The sequence below is a fragment of the Camellia sinensis genome, chromosome 1 (genome assembly GCF_055761805.1).
Source record: "Camellia sinensis isolate YWXY chromosome 1, ASM5576180v1, whole genome shotgun sequence".
Classification (NCBI taxonomy): Eukaryota; Viridiplantae; Streptophyta; class Magnoliopsida; order Ericales; family Theaceae; genus Camellia; species Camellia sinensis.
The window spans coordinates 244,980,759-245,003,478 of NC_138961.1; the positions used below are offsets into that span (position 1 = coordinate 244,980,759).

Sequence of the window (22,720 nt, forward strand, 5' to 3'; positions counted from 1 at the left end):
TTTAAAGAGTGAGTGGTGGTGCAATGGATGTATTAAGGGGTGTGTTAAAGTGTGTGTTAAATATATATATATATATATGTGTATAAAATAAATAAATAATTTAGTTTAATCAAAAATTTTAAGTCCAAAATTAAATTTCAAGTCAAAAAAAATTCCAACATGTAAAAAAAAAAAATTCTGTTGACCGGGTCAACCGGTCTGACGTCCGGCCGGTCAACTCGTAAAAATACAAACACACTCCCTCCGCTAGTTAAAACCATCGCTGCAATTAACAAACGTTTTAACACACCTTGCCAACACACACCACTAATATACATACTAATTGATCCACTGCAGCACTAACGAACACACCTTGTTAACTAAAACTTACTAACTGACACTAACACTCTCCTTAACCGATCCACTGCGGATGCTCTAACTTCTGTTTGTCTACCTTTCTTTTGAATAAAAAAGAAAAGAAAAAGATAATAGAATAATATTATTTTTTGAATATCTAAATGGTGGGTGGCACGAGGGTAGCGTGGTTATACTGAACCATTCAACAGAATCAACACGTGGGCTGCCCAAAGTCCAATCCCTCCCTCTTCTTCTCAACTCAGCCGTTGTTTGTAAGCCTACCCGTCTAACATTGTTCTCCCTCTTCTTATTATTATTGTTTTTTTTTTTTTGTAAGTGTAATTATTTAAGTTATATTAATTAATTTTATTATTATTTTTTTATAAAAAATTAAAAAATACATTCATTTAGATCATTCTAACCCAATTCAAATAACTTTGTTTCGTAAAATTGTAAAAATAATTAGGTGATTAAGATTGATTATTTTTTAATATAAATCCGAATATAATACAATTTGACAACACAAATATTAAATAAATTATGCCAAGATTAATCATGTATAACTCGAATACAATTCATATGACTTAGGTAAAAATCTGTATCAACACTTGAATATAAACTTATCATTTTCAAATATAGTAATCATAAAATTTTAAATATTTTATTTTTAGCCATTAAATTATATTGTGATATTAGAAGTACGCAGTTTGTTTTTAAAATTTTTAAAAAACATTTTTTTACAATGTAAACATGAACATGACACACCTAATACAATTAGCATAACTATAAACATATTGTACAATTGATTTAATATTTTAAATATATTTTTTAATTTTTAGATAGACATAATATAAATACACTTAAAACGTAATATTTATGAAAAAATATTTAAAATATTTATTAAATACCAAAAATATACAAAATATGAAAATTCAGTATATTTTCATATTTTTGTATAGTTATTAATTTTTTAAAATATTTTTTTTGATATATTTAAGTAATGTGCATTTAAAAAAGTAAAAAAACTTATTTAAAATTTTAAAAATATTCATTAAAAATATAAAAAAATACGAATAACAAAAAACTCAATTTCTAAAAAATAAAAATCAAACACAATAATACTATATTTTCTGATTTAAAAAGAGTAAATAATTAAAAATAAATAAAAACAAATCTACACACGGTCCTATACAGATTTTAATATAACTTTTTTATTCATTATTATTATTATTATTATTATTATTACTCGTTCTAAAATATTATTATCTTATTTTATTTTTTATTATCTCAAAATATTAATTTTTTAAAAAAAAATTAAAAACTAAAATAATATAAATTTTTTATTTTACTCTTCTTTTAAATTTATTAATAATACAAAAGTACAATTATGACAATTGATATTTTTTTTAAAAATGTACTATTAAAGGGTAATTTTAAAAAATTAATATTTTTAAATTACAATAATTATATTATCAAAAAAATTAAATATTACTTTAAGACGAAAGGAATATAAAAGTTAAATATTATTTTAAGACGGAATGGGTATATATTATTGTTGTTGTTGTTGATGACGGGACGTTTGTTACTTAGGTCAAGTTTGACAATCAAAAAATAATCTATCTTTTTTTCATCAAATCACCTCTCTATTTTTTTACACATCTTTCGTAAAAAGATAAAAAGTACACTTATTTAGGTCATCTCAAACAACCCCTTAGTCCAATAATACATTATTTATTATTGAGAAGCATATAAAAAGTAATTTAAAAATAATAAAAACATTAAAAAATACTTTAAAATGAGTTAAAAATATTGATAAAAAAAATATATTTGGGTAATAATTTTTCTTTATTTTTTTCTTGTAATGACTCGGTTTGGCAAAATGGTTGCTACTAAATTAGCCTATTAAAAGACAAAATAAATTAAAAAATTAATAAGACAAAGTGTTATATCTAAGTTATAATAATTTTACTTTTTCTCACAAAAGTACAAAAAAAAAAATCATCCAAAATGAAACTTTTTTAACGAGGTTAAAATAGTAAAAAAAAAATTTAAAAAATCAATCTAAAAAAATCATTCCCAAACGAAGACAATATATATTATATTTATTAATAATATTATTAAAATTTGGATAAATTACAAACACACTCATTAGGGTTTACCTAAATTACAAATTATCCCTGTAGTTCTAGAAATTACATTATGCCCTCTAAGATTTTTAATTTCATAATAAATAGATCATTTTATTAATAAATTATCAAGTTAATTAATAGTTTTTAATAATGTTAAAATTTTATTTCAATTAATAATTCAGATAATTTTATTATTGTGTAGGTGAACAGTTAGAAATTTTACTTTTTCAATTAATTCTGTTAAATAAATTTTTTTGACACGGATGTATTTGTAATTTTTCAAACCACTGGGAGCAATTCATATTTTAAACAAATCTCAGATGTGTATTTGTAATTTATAATAAAAACATTAAAAAATAGTTTAAAATGAGTTAAAAATATTGTGAATTTAATGAAAAATATATTTGGGTAATAATTTTTCTTTATTTTTTTCCTTTTAATGACTCCATTTGGCAAAATGGTTGCTACTAAATTAGCCTATTAAAAGACAAAATAAGTTTAAAAATCAATAAGACAAAATATTATATTCAAATTATAATAATTTTACATTTTTTCTCACAAAAGTATAAAAAAAAAAAATCATCCAAAATGAAGCTTTTTTAACGAGATTCAAATAGTCAAAAAAATTAAAAAAATCAATCTCAAAAAATCATTTCCAAACATGTATATAGTTTAGAAGATTATTAATAAGGTAAAATTACATGCAGGGATAAGTAAGTCAAAATTATGAGGCTTAAGGTAAAAACATAAAGGCGTCGTTTGATAACATTTACGTTTTTAGTTTACTATTTATATTTATAAAAATTTTAAAAATTCAAATAAAAACTTGTTTGGTAAAATTTTTGATTTATAAATAAGTGGTCTCAATTTATAAATTTGGCTAAAAAATGAAAATACAAAAAATATGTTTTCGTTTTGAGTTTTGAGTTTTTTTTTTACCACCCAACACTAGTCACCACTCGCCACCATTTTCCACCACCGTCTTCCGCCACCACCACTCACCACCCACCTCCACCACCACCTGCCACCACCACCCACCACCCGCTACCACCACCCACCACCCGTCACCACCACCATCCACTCGCCACCACCACCCATTCCTCGCTGCCACCACCACTACCACCACCACCACTATCCACCACTCACCTGCCATCCAACTGCCACCACCCACCACCCGCCACTACTATCCACCGCTAGCTACCACCACCCGCCACTTACTTGCCACTACCACTCACCACCCACCTGCCACCACCATCCTCCACCTGCCGCCACCACCCACCCGCCACCACCAACCACCACCACCACCACCACCACCACCACCCACCACCCATCTGCCACCACCACCCACTACCACCACTACCACCACCACCCACTCGCTACCACCTACCACCCGTCATTCGCCACCCATCTGCCACCACCCACCACCCGCCACCACTACCACTACCACCCACTCACTGCCACCCACCACCCGCCACTGTCACCCACCCACCCACTATCACCACCCATTACCCACCCGCCACCACCCGCCATCCGCTACCCACCTGCCACCACCACCCACTCGCTACCACCCACTACCTGCCACTGCCACCCACCCACCCACCACAACCACCAGCCACCACCCAAGACCACCCGCCATCCGCCACCCACCTGCCACCACCACCTACCACCCCTCACCACCACCACCACTGTTACCCACCCACCCACCCATCACCACCAGCCACCCACCACCCACCGTCACCACTTTCCACCACCGTCTTTCGCTGCCACTTGCCACCACTTGCCATTTCTCACTATTTTTTATATTTTTAAATTTTTTTAAACATTTTGTTAATTACCAAATGCATTTGTAGTTTATGTTTTTCTATAAATAAACAAAAACCAGTTTATAAAATTTTTGTAAATATAAACTGAAAACGTAAACGTTACCAAACACACCCAAAATGATGTCATTAAAATAATTAATAATTAAAAATCCAGATGTAAAAAAAAAATTTGACTCATTGGCATCTAGTATGTATACTAAAATTTAATATTTTATAAAAAATATTTAATGATCCGAATTTTCATGACTTAAATAATTTAAATATGTCAAAACGATACCATTTTATATTTAAAAAAACATTATTTTGAATATTTCAAACCATTTAATTTTCAGACCACTTACTATGGTTGATATTTTATTTATAAAAAAAATAATTGAGGTTGGCACATGGGTCCGTAGTATTGTTGTGTATGACCGCTTTTCCACATGCTCGCTCTCTCTGTAATGTCAGTTTGATTTGTGAGAGAGAAGGAAAATAGTAGAAAGCTAGTCTCACAAAGTCTATCTATCAGAGACACCGCATCAACTTTCAGAGTTCTGGAGGAATGGGGATTGTACGGCTTTGCGAGAAGCAGGAGGTGGAGATTGAAGAATTCCGGCGGATGTTGCTATCTTACGCCGGCGGGGTTCAGACAAGGAAACACCAAGTGGAGTTCAGGGACCAACCAGTGACGGCGGCGCTAGGCGGAAACGACGGCGTCGCCGAAGAGAAACTGGTCTGCGTGACCAGCGGTGTATCGTTCCTCGGCCTCGCTATCGTGAACCGGCTCTTAATCCGTGGCTACTCTGTCCGAATCGTTGTCACTAACGAAGGTGATTTATACTCTCTGTTTGGTCACTGAGAAAGGTTGGGAACATGCCGGAAAATTTGGGATCTGACTTATCTCCTAATTTTTGTTAACTTTTTAGTTACTTTGTGTGTGTATGTGTGTTTTTTTTTTTTTTTGGGTACTGAAATTTTAGTATGGGCGTTCGATTAAAAAGTTAAAAACTAACAATTAAAAAGTATAAAAAAATATCAATTAAAAAAATTTAAAAGCCAATGATTTAGGAAAATGAGAAGAAAACTAGTAGTTATTTGTTTGGCTATTATGAATTAGTAATTTAATTTTCGTTCCCCTTGACAAATTCACATCAATGATCACTGTGTGTGTGTGTGTTGTGTTTTTTTTTTTTTTTAAATGAAAGATGCTAAGAATTGGTGTTGATAGTTCGATCTGATTAAAAAAAGAAATTGTAAAACAACATACGGGATTGGATTGAATTGAATTGAATAAATGGTTGCAGAAGATATGGAGAAGTTGAGGGAGACGGAATTGTCGGGAGAGATGATTGGAGCTAACAACAGAGTAATTGCAGTGATGGCCGACCTCACTGATGTTCATAACCTCTCTCAAGCATTTGATGGTTGTCGTGGCGTATTTCACACCGCTGCTTTCGTTGACCCTGCTGGGCTCTCTGGTTATTCCGTGAGTCTTCTCTCATTCCATCCTTTTTTTTTTTTTTTTTTTTTTTCTTTTTTTTTGTCATCCCACCTCTTTTTTTGGTAACTGGAATTTTCATTAAAAAGTATACAACATTCCCGACCATGCATTCATTGTGATAGGTAAAATTGATAAAGCATATATGTGTGATAGGTGGAGTGGTAACGTCAAGCCTTTATTTATTTATTTATTTCATTGCCTTACAATACAAGACTATTTGTGTGAGGTATGCCACACTCCCTGCCCGTACAGTTTATTAATAAGGAGTAGCCAATTTCAATGATTAGCCACTGTTGTTACAATTCCGACCATATATTACAATTCTATGATCTTGTGATTCACGAAATGGATTCAGATTGTGTAAAAAAATCCCTTGCAAGTAGGCTCTTTCGATTCTTGTAGTTGAATCTTGTTGGATCGTGCAATTCTAATCCTAAACTGATGATTCCAATCCAATTTTTAAGCTTGTTTTGTATGTGATTTTTTCGGGTTAGTTTTTTATGTTTGTGACCTACATACCAATTTTATGCAGTCCAAACAAAACATAAATTAGTTAGGCTAGGAACAGGACAATAGGCATTCAAGTATTTGAGGGTGTTTGGTGAGAATGAAATTTCTGACTTCTGGTAATTAACCGATTGCCTGAAGACTCTAGCTTCCTTCTAAAGTTCCGACAATCTACAGCCCTGGCATTTAAGAGTAACAACACAAACAGCAACTGAGAAAGGATTGGGCACCTCTTAATTTTAATCCCAGAAATTTGTTGGGTTGCCACTGCTCTAGAAAGTAACATATAAAGCCTCAGCAACAAGAAAATATAAGGAGATTGTTGATCCCCTTGTCCGTGACCTCTTTGACTTCATACACTTTATCTCCATTAACCACAGTTGAGCATCGGGGAATGGAAGTGCTGCATTGCAGAACCCACCCAATCCATTGCTTAGCAAAGCCCATCTCTCTTAACTTGGAGCTACATTAGAATTTAGGTCCTTCTTATGATTGAGGGAGTGAAGCTTCATGAGATGATATTGCCTTGAATCTGCCAGCCATGTACAAAGGCTGCCTGCTGTTGTGAGATTAGGAAGTGCAATTAAGGTAGAAGTGAGTTGAAATTACAGAGACTAATTAGCCTAAACTGACAATAGTCTCTGGATGCTGAACTTTAGGAATAAGAACCAGATTAGTTTAGTTTAGCTCCTTTAAGAGAAAAGTGCTGTTAAAAAAAAAAAAACTTCGTTGCCTGACACAAGCCCCTTCCAATAGAATTCTAGTACTCAGGATAATAGTGTCCTAGAAATCCATTCAGATGTAGAGCCTCAAGAGGCCCTAGTTAAAAAGCGGCTTCTTTAAGTTCAATGTTTGTGACCTGCCGACACGGTTTATTTATAGAATCAGTCACTACAGAGTCTATCACCTGCAAAATTTGTGAGAAATCTCGATAAATAGCCTCTGTATTGGTTTTGAAAGTGAGCTGAGATTAACCTTGAAATGTCATCATTTTCTGTTTTCCATTCACCAATCTCATCCATAAGTTAACAATTTGGTTTCTTTACCAGTCCTGAATGGCTGTCATGTCAAAAAAATGAGTGTAACGACCACTTGACTTTATATATCTCAGTCTGGATCTTTGGTGTCAGAACACCTTTTTTTTCTCCATAGGTTGTTTAATCTTGCCGCAAGAGTTACTTCTTCTTTGGCTTCTTCAGAAAATAGAAGTTTTCTGAATTCATTTATTAAAAAATTGAAATTTTTTATTTTTTATATTTTTTATATTTTTACTGAGTGTACGGGGGCAAAATATCCTCTGCTTTCCGTACTCCTTGTACTCCAAGCTTCTCTTGACGGCGTCTACCTGGCAACACAGAAACGGTGAGCTGCCCGGCGGTGGTGTGCCGGATAGACCTTCCGACGATCAAGTCAGTCCACTTGAGGAAGAAGAAGACTGATAGAGAGAGAGTATTCTCTTTTGGGGAAGAAGTTGCATACCTCTAACGTTCGTCCTCCTCCATATTTCAAGGCTGGCCATGTGGCCTCAAGATTATGCGCGCACTACCTCTGCTGTCCTTCCCAAGACAGGTGGCAGCGCTCGCCTCTCACCACCTTACGCGTGTAAAGGCTTAGTCCTTCCACCAGTACACGCAGAACTGTCCAACGGTATTGGCGCATGCTTGGGGCAGATTTCCTCTATCCCTCACGCCATTGACCCAGGTGGCACGCTTGACCAGAATACCACGACCGGCCTATCACTTGTGGAGAGTTGCCATCACATGCACACAACTGAGCTATGCGTCGCCGGACTATCCCTTGCAAAGGGGCCAAAGGGCGATACTCGTGGCCGAGCTGATATTGACCGGTTCATTAGGCTAACCGGTTGTGAGGTATGCCGGCCTCCACCCGTCCTACCTTTATTCTCGGTCACACACGAAGCCCACTTATCTCGGCTGGTCGGTCAGAAGCGTGCCGGCCCTAACCGCGTCCATAGTCTAGCCCGCGTTGCTCTTAGCTTGGTCATCAGACACTGCTGCGCGCTCGGCCGCGTTATAGCTCGGCCAGGCATTGGTTTGTGTCTGGCCGGTCGACCTCTCCGGCCGTGCAAGTCAGGCCGCTGGGCCGAGCAAGAGAGGAGTCTGCTCGGCGGCGCGCGGTTCGTCATGATCGGCGTTATCGTAGCTCGGCAGTACTAACGTGCAAATCTCCCCTCTCAATTGCCCATTAACCCCATCCGACCTAGTCGTGATTGGGGTTACCATCGTGACCGAGCTAACGGCTGAGTTGCGCCATCACCAAGCCGAGCATGATTGGGGGCATATCTATCGCTGAGCCGTCCCATTTGGTCGGCCATTTCCTCCACAGTCTTATCAAAGGTCGTACAGTCGTACTGACAGCCGCGTTTCCAGTGCCATATGGCCTCACACCATTGGGTCGTGCAGCCAGCTGTTCTGCACGCTCAGATTTCAAATGGCGCAGCCGTTTGGGTTCCTTCCCTCCTCTTTTGTATTCCAACAAAGGGCTTAAGACCCTTCACTTTTCACCTTCTCTTCCACACAAACCCTAAACCCTAGCTTCCATATTCTCTGAGAAATTGCCCTCGCTGCCGCTGTATCTCACCTGCTTCCGTTCCTGTTTTTTGTTTCTCGTGAGGTCACAACCAAGTTCGAGAGGCCCTGTTCTTGCATCTGGTATTTGGTAAGTCCTCCTACCCTTCCCTCAAACTCTCGTACTCGAGTTCCTCAAGTTTTCCACTTTTTTGTGGTTGTATTCTTCATGTTTATGCTTGGGGCCATTAGAGTTGCTTTCCCTTGCTTAGATCTTGCACACCCTAGGGCAAACAAAAACAGTAGGAATGGATGGGGCTTTCGTGCCCCTTGTTTCTCCTGGGTTCGAACGAGTTCGTCCTATTTCTAGGATGAACAGTTTGAATCTGGGTAGAACCGAGCTAAACGCTCGTTTAGATCCATAAATGATACTATGGCCGAGCAAAAAACTGGTTTGTGGCTTCTCGTAGAGGCTGCAGCCGAGCTGAATACTCTAATTAGATTGGTAAATAGGAACGCACCGAGCTGTAACTTTTCCACTTCAAAGCCTAGCCGAGCCGAATACTCCATTAGATCTGCAAATAGGAATGAACCGAGCTAGGAAATCGACCAAGTAGTCTAGCCGAGATAGGTGTCAGGCCGGTAAAGCACCAAAAATCCTTCACTGAGCTATTTCCAATAGGAGCCGTGGAATTTATGCCGTGCTAACCCTTGGCCTCATTTTTTAACAATGCAGAACAAACTAGGACCGATCAGTTCAGTCAAGAACCATCATTGGTGGAGCTCAAAGACCGAGCAAATACACCAAACATTTTTGTTCAAGATACAAGTTAGTTCACCAAATAAAACCGAGATAGATGGGCAAGTACCGATTCATAGTGAGCTCGCCCGGTGCGATGGCCGAGTTTCGTAGGGAGTACAACATCCCAGATGACGTCGTCTTAGAGCTCGCCAAAAAGGGAGACACCCCTTGGGGGGATCTAGACCGGTGCCCCTTTACCGTCATATCAATAGTAGAGGGAGGGCTCCGCTTCCCGGTTCAACCCTTGATCTGCGAATTTTTGAGACAGACAAGGCTTTGCCCGACCCAAGTTTCAAATAACACTTACAAAATAATAAACGGGGTCGCCGAGCTGAATCGGAGGCTCGGTCTCAATCTCGGTCTGGCCGAAATTTTCCATCAGTATAGTCTAAGTAGAAATAAGAGTGGGCTTTGCTGGTACCTCAAAGTCAAGAAGGGTCGAGCAAAGCTAATAGAGGGCAACCCGGACAAGGAGACCAACGACGACGACTTCTTGTGGGTGTCCGGTCGCTATGAGGACACCGAGACACCCATACCGGGATGGTACATTAGAAAGGATTTTGGCAGTGCCGGTGAGTCGCTCGGCTGATCGCGCTGTTTTCTTTATGCATCAATTACTTTCCATGCCGATCTAACATTTGTCTTCTTTTTGCAGATAAGCACCTAGCAGCAGACTACTACCAGGCCAACCAAGAGGCCATCAGAGCCCTGCTGTGCCATCCTGCCGAGGAGAGGGAGGCTTCGAAACTGCTCGACTTTGAGCAGACCTACCACTACACCGCACCGCGCAAGAGCCGGGTTACCGATTTTCTGCGTGCGCCAACCCCAGAACCGGATCCAAACCTACCACCGATCAGGCTTGTTCCACTTACCGCCGAGCAAGAAATGGCGAAAATCAGGGCCATCAAGTCCATGATCACCGGGGAAGAAGACGAGTCCCAAAAACCAGAGGCAACCGGGGGGACATCCTCCACACCCGCCGGGCAACAAGAAGGGGCAGTACTGGCACTTGCTAGCGAACCAACTGGTCGGTCCAAGAAGCGGCCGAGGAAGGAGCAAACCGGGCCGCGTCTGGCGGATGAAGACTCTACTGATCGCGTCTCCACCGAGCTCGGGGACCAGACCGAGCAACCACAGACCGGCAAATCCAAGGGCCCAGCCACCCCCCCGATCTGGGCGCCCGAGTTCAAATACCAGGGCCGAGCAGTTTCTGCTGAAGACTCTGTCTACGCGGACAAGGACTACTCGCTTGGTTTCAATTTGACCAAGGGGTTGATCTTGCCCGCTGATATGAAAAAACACGACAAGCTTTCCGACCTCAAGGTCCTCCGCTCGGCGGCGAAATCCATAGTTCTGGTAAGTTCTCCATTCTTTGCGTCAGACTGTTTGCTCGGTTTTTGCTCGGTTTCTCGAATACTCACGATCTCTCGCTTGTTTTCAGGTTGCGCAAAAGAACTATTTGGCCCACGACCGAATGATCAAAGTGCGGCAAAGCCTGCGGGATGCAATTGCTGAGAATAAGGCCCAAAAGGCCGAGATAGCAAAACTCAAGGTCGCGCAAGAAGCGGTCGCGGCGGAGCGAGACATCCTGAGCCGAAAGGTCGACCGAGCTAACGAGGACAAACAACGGGCCGTGAAGTCGGCGAAGGCTCGGTACCTTGTCGAGCTGAGGAAATTGCGCGATGCCAACAAGCTAGCCATGGACAAGGCGGTCGTGGATGCCGAGGACCGGGGATACGCTCAGGGCGAGAAGACTTACGAGCGCCAGGTCCAAGCGACCAAGGACATCTTTTTCCAGTGTGGTTGGAAAGTCGCCGTGGAAAAAGTTGGCCTTGGTCAGGACGCTAACATGTTCCTTAACCCTCCTGCAGCCTACATCCCGGTCTATATGCAGGCGTACGCCAGTGCTACCCAGAATCGGCTTATCGCCGAGGCAAGGAAAGAGGCCGAGGAAGAAGCTGCCGCCGCGCAACAAGCCGAGCAAACCACTACCGAAGCATCCCAAGATGCGGAAGATGAAGTGGCTGACCGGGAGGTTGCTGTGGAGGATGGAGCAGACGATGACGCCGAGGAAAACCTGCCCGAGCAGACAACTGAGATCGCCGAGCAGACGACGGAGGCAGCCGAGCAAACCGTGGACCTTGAATTGGACTAAAGATCTTCCTCGTTTTTTTTTTTTTTTTTTTGGTTTGTTTTGGATGTAACGGGCTATGCCCCAATCTTGTACTAAAATTTCCTTTATCAATGAGAAATTTCGACTTCTTGCTCGTACATCTTCTATTTCCGTTCAGTTGGCGTGTGCATAAATTCCTTGATTCAATCGTTGACAATTTACAACTGCCAGGTCAGCTACGCTGCACAATTTGCCGAGCTAAAATCACCTTAGACGTTTTCTAATCAGAATTAGCAGTTCGGCTCCTCGAACTTTCAGATGAACTGACATTTTAACTCAGCCGAGCAAAATCTGCTCGGCTTTGACTGGTTGTAGACTTTGTAGAATTCCAATACTTCAACGTGACCGAGCAAAATCAGCTCGCCTTTTAAGTTGGGTAAGACGCCAACATTTCTTTTCTGCCGAGCAATGTCAGCTCGGCTTCTCATTAGTTGAACAAAACACCAACATGCCAAATTTGGCCGAGCAAAGTCAGCTCGGCCGCTACATTGGGCAAGACACCAATGTTTCATTTAGGTTGGTCATGTCGCCAACATTTCCGTTGGCCGAGCAAATCCCAGCTCGGCACATGTGTGAATTGGTTCATTCGCCAATTATATCGTTGGACAATGCACCAACTGTTTGTGCGGTTTGCTTCCATTCCGGCGAGTGGAAATCAGACCGGTCCCATTCAGGTCGGTCCCTTGCCCCTGGCATCCATAATTGCCTTGCGTCCTTGCGAATTCATTGTTCAAAGATGTAATACCAAATAACAAGAGGGCTATTTTTCATTACAAAAGCATTGCTATCTTTTACATTAAGTGCCAAAAGGCTAAAGGTCTAGAAAAGCTAAACAACACAAGCAAATTACATCTTAAAAGTAAAAGACCTTAAGGTTGGCCGTATTCCATGGTCTGGGGACAGCCTTGCCATCTAAATCTTCCAAATGGTATGCCCTTTTACCAGCAAGACCAATCACCTTGTATGGTCCTTCCCAATTTGCACCGAGCTTTCCTTCGCCAGGGACCACTGCGTTGCCAAGCACCTTTCTTAATACCCAGTCCCCAATCTTGAACAGCCTGGGGTGCACAGCCTTGTTGTACTTTTTGGAGAGTTCTTGTTGATAGGCCGCTATGTGGATCAATGCTCGCTCCCTCCTTTCTTCAGCAAGGTCCAACTCCAATGCCATCGCTTCATTATTCAGATCTGGCTGGAAACTTTCAAAGCGGATGGTTGGCATGCCAATTTCCAACAGGATGATGGCCTCCATGCCATAGGCCAAAGCAAATGGTGTTTCCCCAGTTGACCGCCTTGGCGTAGTGCGGTATGCCCAGAGCACATTAGGGAGTTCTTCAGCCCACTTGCGCTTAGCCTTCTCAAGCCGCTTCTTCAGCCCGTCCAGGATGGTCTTGTTTGAGGCCTCTGCTTGACCATTTGACTGAGGATAGGCCGGTGTCGAATTGTAGAACTCGATCTTCAACTCTTCGCAAAACCCACGAAAGAGTTTACCATCAAATTGAGTGCCATTATCCGAGATGAGGGCCTTGGGTATACCGAAACGGGTGATAACGTTTTGCCATACAAACTTCTTTACGTCCTTTTCCTTTATGGTCGCTAGTGGCTCAGCCTCAACCCACTTGGTGAAATAGTCGGTGGCGGCGATAAAGAACTTGCGATTGCCTGGCGCAGCTGGGAGTGGCCCAACAATATCGAACCCCCAAAGCGCGAACGGCCAAGGACTTGTGAGAGGGAGCAAGTCTCTAGCCGGCTGGTGGATCTGGTGGGTGAACTTTTGACACTTCTCGCACCTACGAACATATTTTTGCGCATCTGCCTGCATGCGCGGCCACCAATAACCCTGAGAGATTGCTCGGTAAGCCAAGGATCTGCCCCCAGTATGGCTGCCACAGATGCCTTCGTGTATCTCGTAGAGGAAAGCCTCCACCTTGGTGGGGTGGACACATTTCAAATACGGCCCGGTGAAAGATTTCTTGTACAAGGCCCCGGATGGGGAGAGCCAAAACCGCTCTGACTTTGCCCGGATCTTGTGTGCCGCCTTCTTTTCTTCTGGTAGAATTCTATCTTTCAGGAAGGCGATGATAGGATCCATCCAAGAAGGGCCGAAGTCGGTGCAGAGTACCTCGGCTGATTCTGGTTCCTCAATGCTCGGTGCAGAGTACCTCGGTTGATTCTGGTTCCTCAATGCTTGGCCGGGGTAAAAATTCTATCATCAAGGGGTTAGGAAAAACTGTGTGAGCAGAAGCAAGTCCGGCTAATTCATCAGTCGCGCTGTTTTCCTCGCGGTCGATTTGTTCCATCCTTATTGCAGCGAACTTCTTGATCTCTGCGCGTACCAGCGGCTGATACTTGGCCATTCTTTCGTCCTTTGCCTCATACTCCCTTGAGACCTGATTGACCACCAACTTGGAATCATTGAATACCATAAGGGCTGTGGCTTTCATTCTCAGCGCGCTTCTTAGTCCGGCAAGGAGAGCTTCATACTCAGCCTCGTTGTTGGATGCTGGGAAGCCGAGTGTAATTGCCTGCTCGATGATCAGCCCGCCCGGCGAGTTCAGCACGATGCCCAGCCCGGCCCCATGTCTGTTGGATGCCCCATCAACGAAGAGCTTCCGCATCTCGCCAATAAACAGCTTCCAGCAATCAGAGGGGTTCTAGGAGCTTCTCAATTCCAAGTCTCTGGTTGGCTCATTCTGGTCTTTTTCCTCGTCATGGTTGACTTCCTCCTGCGTCGAGTCGTTCGCCTTCGCTGGTTCGGTCGCTCTTTGCCCTTCCTCCTTTTGCGCACCAACACTCGTTTTTGTTGCCAGAACCATGGGTTGTGCTAAATCCGCACCAACCAAATCAATTAGGCAGACTGGATGCATCCCAGGGGCAAATTCCGCCACAAAGTCAGCAAGTGCTTGAGCCTTGATTGCGGTGTGCGGTCGGAACTTGATGTCATATTGCCCTAATTCCACGGCCCATTTCAAAATTCTCCCACTGAAGTCTGCCTTTTCAAAAAGCACTTTGAGTGGGAACTCGGTTAACACAACTATTGTATGGGCATGAAAATAGTGTGCCAGCTTTCTTGACGCCATCATTAGGGCCAGCACCAATTTTTCCAAGGGAAGATATCTCGTTTCGGCTGGGAGCAGAGTCTTGCTTACATAGAAGATCGGTAGGTGCTGGATGCCTTCAGCACGAACCAATACCGCTCTGACTGCGTGTTGAGAGACAGCCAAGTAGAGGTACAACTCTTCGCCCGGCTGAGGTGTGACCAAAATAGGGGCTGAAGAGAGATATGCTTTCAGGTCTGCTAGTGCGCGGTCGCACTCGTCATCCCAGAAGAATTTGGACTTCAAAGTTTTAAAGAAGGGCCTGCAACGATCAGAAGACCGGCTGATAAATCTGTTCAACGCGGCTGCCATCCCGGCAAGATGTTGCACGTCCTTCGTGGAGTTAGGACGCTCTAGGTCTTGTATAGCCTTGATCTGTGATGGGTCAGCTTCGATCCCTCGATTTGTGACCAGAAAACCCAAAAACTTCCTAGTGTCGACTCCAAAGGCGCATTTGGAAGCATTCAAACGAAGCTTGTGGCGTTTAAGTATAGCAAACATCTCTGCTAGGTCGGAGAGGTGCTGAGCTTTCTCCTTACTTTTCACCACCATATCGTCGATGTAGGCCTCCATGGTGCGGCCCAGCATTGGGGCGAACATCTTTGTCACCATCCGTTGAAAAGTCGCCCCGGCGTTCTTTAGTCCGAACGGCATGACTTTGTAGCAATATAAGCCTCTGGGGGTTGTGAACGACGTGATCTCTCTGTCCGATTTATACATGGCTATCTGGTGGTAGCCGCGATATGCGTCCAGGAAGCTAAACCTCTGATGGCCAGCGGTTAAGTCCACCAGCTGGTCAATTCGTGGGAGGGGAAAGCTATCCTTGGGGCAAGCTTGGTTGACGGTCTTGTAGTCAACGCAGACTCGCCATTTGCCGTTCTTCTTTGGAACAACCACCGTGTTGGATATCCACCGAGGGTATTGCACCTCCTCTATGGTCCCAGCTTCCAACAAATTCTTCACTTCTTCTGCCACCACTTCCACATGGTGCAAGGCTGAGCGGCGCGTCCTTTGAATGACTGGCCGTGCATTGGGGAAGACATTCAACTGATGACAAATGAAGCTCGGGTCGATGCTAGGCATGTCGTAAGGCGTCCAGGCAAAGGCCTCCAAATTGAAAACTAAGAAGTTGACATAATCCATCCGCTCGGCGCTAGACAAGGATGATCCCAAGAGGAAGAATTTAGTTGGATCGTTCTCGTCAATGCGCACTTCCACCAAATCTTCGACCGATTTTTCCTCGGCCTTTCTTCCTACGTCTTCAAGGACCTCTTTACCCTCGGGCCCCTCAATCATTTGGACGAACCCTTTGGCCACTCGGCTGCCATTTACCGCAACGAAGCATTGTTTCGCCATCACCTGGTCCCCCCAAACTTCCTCTATTTGTCCGCTTGGTGCCGGAAAGCGCATGACTTGGTGGAAGGTCGAAGCAACTACTTGCATGGCGTGCAGCCAATCCCGGCCTAAGATCAAGTTGTAAGTCGATGGAACTTTGAGCACCCAGAACTCTACTTGCTTTACGACTGATCCTGCTTTGACTGGCAAAATAATCTTTCCGATTGGCCATTCTAGCTGTGAGTTGAAGCCGACCAAAGAGGACGTTGCGGGGGCCAAGTCCTTGTCTTCCAACTTCATTTGTTTAAACGCGTCATAATATATAATTTCTACCGAACTCCCCTGGTCGATCAAGATTTTCTTGATGTCAAAGTCTTTGACGCGAAGAGTGACTACTAGAGCATCATTGTGCGGCATCTGAACTCTTTCCAAGTCTTTGGTCGAGAATGAAAGGATGTCCCTCTCTTCGGTCTTTCCCTTCTTCACAGCGGGCTGAACAGAGAGCACTTCCCTCATGTGCTCGGCCTTCTTGATCATCCCTCTCAGCTCGCAGACCTTGGCCGGTTCAATGATGCCGTGGATGACGTTGATTACACCTTGCGGGGGCGCTTCTTGGGCGGCCAGGCTGTTTGGCTCGGCTTGGTCCGCTAGCGCGGCCTTGATGCCCCCATCTATGTATTGGTCAAGATGTCCCGCCGCCACCAACTCCTCTAAGTGTTATTTGAGCGGCAAGCAGTCTTCTGTTCGGTGCCTCCACTCTTCATGAAAGGTGCAGCGATATTTTGAATTGAAGCCCCTCTGCGCACTCCCCAACTTGGCCGGCCAACAGACGAAGGGTTCACCTCGAATCTCGCTCAAAATGCGGTAGATGGGGATTTTAAATACCGTGGTGATTCCAGTCTGTGCCTTTAATTTTCTTTTGGCATCCTTTGCTGCATCACGGGGAGTGTCAGCCCGGTCGTTTCGGCGACCCTTGTTTCTGTCATCACGGATTGAACTATGGCGCTGATCTTTTGACCGATTGTTTGGGCGGTTATCCTCCGGCCCAACTGAGTGAACTTTTCCCGCCATCCTTCTGTCCGCCGCGACTGGATTAGCCTTCTCGGTTGCGGAGGCGGCGTCATCCTCCACACGAATGTGCTCGTTGATCCGCTGCATCAATGACTCCAAGGTTGTGGGTTGATGCATCGTGAGTGAATCTCGCAGCCTATGCCCGACTGGAAGACCCCGTTTGTATTGAGTGATCGCCAGATTGGTGGGGCAGTCGAGGATCTCATTGTAAGTTTCCCAGTATTTCGCATTGTATGCCTTCAACGAGCATCCAGACTCCATCTTGACGCCCAGGAGATGGTCGACCTCCTTCGGCGTTCGTGTGTTGGTTTTGAATCTGGTGACGAAGGCTTCCGCTAGTTGCTGCCACCCCTCAATACTTCCCTCCGGGAGTCTTTCGAACCATTTCAAACCCAGCTCTCCCAAGCTTGCTGGGAATATGAGGCACATCAAGGCGTCGTTACACCAGTGTCCAGCCATTACTTGCCGGTAATGGCTCACATGCATGTACGGATCCGTCTTGCCGTCGTACAAAGTGAACTTTGGCTGGTGGAATCCGGCGGGGAGTGGCGTACTCTCAATCTCTGGAGACAGCGGCGTGGCTGTAAGTCGCGCCAGCTCTTTGTCCACCAGCGCAGGGGCCATCACTTTGGAGGCTGGCATCGTCACTTCTTCACTACCACGAACTGGAGCGCTCAACCTCTGCAATGCCGGCACTCTCCGAGCCTCCCGACGGCGCGCCCTCTCCTCCAATACATCCCTCAAGTCCCTGGAACGCGTGGAGAAAGAGGATCCCGACGTCGGCGTCGGGCGTGAGGGGCGATAAGTGCCGTCGCAAGAGAGGGACCTGCCCTTTCTGTGGTCGGAATCTCCAACCCCATAGTTCCTGGTGATGGAGAGAGAGTGGGTCCTCCCCTGGCGGCGACTGCTGCAACGGGGGGACGGGGTGTGCTCACTGAGGTTGCCCTCTCCAGCAACACCCTTCCCTTTAATCTGGCGTTTCAGCAGCTCCATCTCCGCCGCCATCTTGCGAATGAGGGCGTCTTGGTCCTTGAGTTTGTGCTCCAAGTGCTGCGCATGGAACTCCCCCCGGCATCGGCGGCCCCCTGGACTCTGCGAGCGATCAGTACTCCTCTCCCGTTTGTCTCGCGCACCTCGCGAAGGAGTCTCTAGGCTCGCCATGGCTGGAATATTCGGGGGGCCTTCTCTCAAGCGGACGTACTCAGGTGTGACGCCATCGACGACGGACAGTGGGGCTTCGCCGTTGTTGGCCATGGAAATGGTTGAAGAAGCTCAAAGAACAAGGGTTGAGTATCAAAGAACTTCCCACAAACGGCGCCAATTGTACGGGGGCGAAATATCATCTGCTTTCCGTACTCCTTGTACTCCAAGCTTCTCTTGACAGCGTCTACCTGGCAACACAGAAACGGTGAGCTGCCCGGCGGTGGTGTGCCGGATAGACCCTCCGACGATCAAGTCAGTCCACTTGAGGAAGAAGAAGACTGATAGAGAGAGAGAGTATTCTCTTTTGGGGAAGAAGTTGCATACCTTTAACGTTCGTCCTCCTCCATATTTCAAGGCTGGCCATGCAGCCTCAAGATTATGCGCGCACTACCTCTGTTGTCCTTCTCAGGACAGGTGGCAGCGCTCGCCTCTCACCACCTTACGCGTGTAAAGGCTTAGTCCTCCCACCAGTACATGCAGAACTGTCCAACGGTATTGGCGCATGCTTGGGGCAGATTTCCTCTATCCCTCACGCCATTGGCCCAGGTGGCACGCTTGACCAAAATACCACGACCGGCCTATCACTTGTGGAGAGTTGCCATCACATGCACACAACCGAGCTATGCGTCCCTGGACTGTCCCTTGTGAAGGGGCCAAAGGGCGATACTCATGGCCAAGTTGATATTGACCGGTTCATTAGGCTAACCGGTTGTGAGGTATGCCGGCCTCCACCCGTCCTACCTTTATTCTCGGTCACACGAAGCCCACTTATCTCGGCTGGTCGGTCAGAAGTGTGCCGGCCCTAACCGCGTCCATAGTCTAGCCCGCGTTGCTCTTAGCTTGGTCATCAGACACTACTGCGCGCTCGGCCGCGCTATAGCTCGGCCAGGCATTGGTTCGTGTTTGGCCGGTCGACCTCTCCGGCCGTGCAAGTCAGGCCGCTGGGCCGAGCAAGAGAGGAGTCTGCTCGGCGGCGCGCGGTTCGTCATGATCGGCGTTATCGTAGCTCGGCCGTACTAACGCGCAAATCTCCTCTCTCACTGAGTATTTTCAATATCTTAAGTATTTTTTTTTTAATTTTTAGATATACCTAACATAAATAAACTTAAAAAGTATAATATTTGTGAAAAAAATCTTTAAAAAATTCACTAAATACCAAAAGGGAGCAGTTTGCCTCGGACTGGATGGTACTGTTCGGTTTGTGGGGTTTACTACAGATCTCGTTTTGATAATCTCAATCGTTCAATGTGTACATCTCGTCGCATACTATATGTTTGTAAAAAATAACGTTGATTGGATATCGATAGTTATGTGATCCAATTAGTTTTGTATAAAAAAAAAAAATGAAAGGTGAACAAATTAACGGTTGACAAAAAACTGATACGATGAGATAGCTATCGATATCCGATCAATGTGATATTTTACAGACATATAGTACTCGATGAGTTCTGCACATTGAACTGTTCTGATCATTAAAATGGGTCTCGTGGTCTCGATCTCGGACTAAAGGCAAGCTGCTTCCATACCAAAAATATATATAAAAAAAAAAAAAATTCAATATATTTTTCGTATTCTTGTATATTTATTGATTTTTTAAAATATTTTTTTATAAATATTTTACTTTTTAGATGTATGCATCTAAAAAAGTAAAAAAATTTCTTAAAATTTTAAAAATATCCACTAAAAACAAAAAAATACGAAAAATAAAAATTCAATTTCTAGAAAATTGAAGCCAAAAAATTGAAATCAAACACAATAAATAAGACCAAAAGTTTTGTTGTGACACCTTTTCAATTCATGGCCTCTGTTGCCCCTCTATTCCTCCTATTAACTGCGGTATTGCTATATATATATATATATTGGTTGGTCATGAAAGTTTTTTGTTTAATTACGGTGTACCTACTTCATTTCTTACCACTTTGTATTAATTTTCTACTTCAATTTTTTTTGTATTGTTAGAAATCCATGGTTGATATAGAAGTGAAGACAAGTGAGAATGTAATGGAGGCATGTTCAGGAACATCCTCAGTTAGAAACTGTGTACTCACATCATCACTTCTGGCCTGCATTTGGCGAGACAACTCCCAAAGTGATGTCTCCTCCATAGTTGACCACAACAGCTGGAGCGATGAATCCATCTGCGTAGACAAAAAGGTACTCCTCCTTAGACTCCATTTGTTTTGACAAAATATTTTAGGAGAAATATCACATCAGTGAGTACTACAAAAAGTAATTTCAAATTAGTGCAATACTTTATGAATAAATTTATAAACTTTTTAATGAATGGGGTGTGATTCCCCCAATATTTTATTATGGTGAATATATAGTTACTTAGCTGTGAGAAAAAAATTACAGCTCTGGTATGCATTGGGTAAACTAAGGGCAGAGAAAGCTGCGAGGAGAACAGCTGAGCAGAGGGGTTTGAACCTGGTAACCATCTGCCCCGGTCTCATTACCGGTCCTGAATTCTGTCACAGAAATCCAACAGCAACAATTGCTTATCTCAAAGGTACATATCATCTTCATCCCAAAACTCTCCACGATGGTTCTTGTTTTGAATCCAATTAGCAGAAACATAGAAACTAGTCATGGATTGTTGATGTCGAAACACAGGAGCTCAAGAGATGTACGCATATGGATTATTGGCAACAGTCGATGTAAACAGATTGGCAGAAGCACATGTTTGCACATTTGAGGAAATGGGTAAGACGGCGTTTGGGAGGTACATTTGCTTTGATCGTGTGATTCAGAGTGAGGATGAGGCAGAAGAGTTGGCAAGGGAGATGGGGATGCAAACAAACATGATATCAGGGAATTCGTCAGGAAGTTCTTCATTTCGGTTTGAGTTGTCAAATGTGAAACTCTCTAGGCTGATGACAAGAACACTTCGATGTATTAATGAATGTTAGCAACTTAGCAAACAACTTTGTTGTCTTCTCTCTACCATCCCACATGTACACACATGAGAAGTTTGAAGTTACTTAGTTTGGTGATTTTAGATAGTTGTCGTGTGTTGTGCTAATTTGAATTTGAATTTGAATTTGATTAGTTAGTTAGTTATTTATCAATTTTATTTTGGTGTCAAAACACAAATGATCATTGGTGTCCCTTAATACCAACGAAGACGGTTCTCCTTCCCTGGAAAGACACAATATTCCTTGGTGAGTGTCTAATAGTGACCAACAAGAAGGTATTCATTGGCGAGCATCTGGTAACTTTAACTCAAGTTAGAACCATGCTAGTAGATGTTTGATTTGTTTCCAAATTGCTCTTTTTATTTGGCATTAGTTTTTTTGGTGATAAGATAAATCAATTATTGCAACCTTATACAAATCATTATGGCTTTCAATCTATTACTCTTTGGCCATGTTTGTTTGGGTGGACATGCGTTTGGGATTGGACTAATAGTTCAATAAAATTATTAATCTGATGCTTAACGGATTCGTAGTCCTAGGACTATTAGTCATGAGAATGTTAATCCAGTCCGTCCAAACAAATATGACCTTTAAATTTTTATTGAAAAACTTGTGATCAATGTTAATGCCCTTGTCTTGACATATATGAAGATTAGATTTGATTTGATTTTTTTATTGATAAATATAGTTTTACAAGTACTAAAAAAGAAGTGATAGACTTTAACTTTATCACCATTCGACAATTAATTTTTCAAAACCGCACCGAGCAGTGGTTTTCCCATAAAAGTCTAGTTTTTTTTTTTATAGAATAGGCAAAATAAACTTCGGGTTGAAAAAGAAAGGCTCTATTTGGTAAGTCTCTCAAATGATAATTTCATTTATTGATTTGAGTGTGATGTTTATTTTAAGTTTTTAAATCATAATTATACACTTATTTTTTAAAACTCAATTCAAAATATAATTATTACTTTTCAAAATTCATAACCAAACACGTAATTCAAAACTCTTTTCAAAATTCAATTCAAATTAATATTTTAATTTTGTTAAGATTTTAAATATTTAAATATGTTACGATTTTTTTAATTTTTTGAATATTTTTAAATATTTTAATTTTTAAATATTACGATTTTAATTTTTTAAAATTTAAAATATTTTATAAAATAAATTCAAACTCTATTTTATAAAAATATTTTTAAATATTTTAATTTTTTTGTTTTGTATTTGGTTACAATTTAAGTGTAAAGTTGTGAAAATAATATGAAATTTCGAGTTATGTGTTTGGTTATAAGTTTTAAAAATAATTTTTTAATTGAGTTTTGT

At 42.6% G+C, this 22,720-nt stretch overlaps 2 protein-coding genes across 3 annotated transcripts; both read left to right on the plus strand.

The window, feature by feature from the left end:
- The first annotated feature begins 4,636 nt into the window (after window positions 1–4,636).
- Window positions 4,637–21,572, plus strand: LOC114266201 (NAD(P)-binding Rossmann-fold superfamily protein). Of its 2 annotated transcripts, none has more exons than XM_028207087.2 (5): window positions 4,637–5,100; window positions 5,575–5,756; window positions 20,445–20,639; window positions 20,841–20,994; window positions 21,099–21,572. In XM_028207087.2, exons 1-5 carry the CDS (start codon window positions 4,833–4,835, stop codon window positions 21,392–21,394), a joined length of 1,095 nt encoding a protein of 364 aa, XP_028062888.2. In that variant the 5' UTR covers window positions 4,637–4,832; the 3' UTR covers window positions 21,395–21,572. The 2 variants fall into 2 exon arrangements, with proteins under 2 accessions (XP_028062888.2, XP_028062890.2); XM_028207089.2 differs by having other exon boundaries at window positions 4,670–5,100; window positions 5,578–5,756.
- On the plus strand, window positions 10,195–11,879 carry LOC145788650 (uncharacterized). Its single transcript, XM_082900466.1, has 2 exons — window positions 10,195–10,964; window positions 11,050–11,879. The coding sequence occupies exons 1-2, from the start codon at window positions 10,494–10,496 to the stop codon at window positions 11,761–11,763; spliced, it is 1,185 nt and encodes a 394-aa protein (XP_082756592.1). The 5' UTR covers window positions 10,195–10,493; the 3' UTR covers window positions 11,764–11,879.
- Window positions 21,573–22,720: the final 1,148 nt, after the last annotated feature.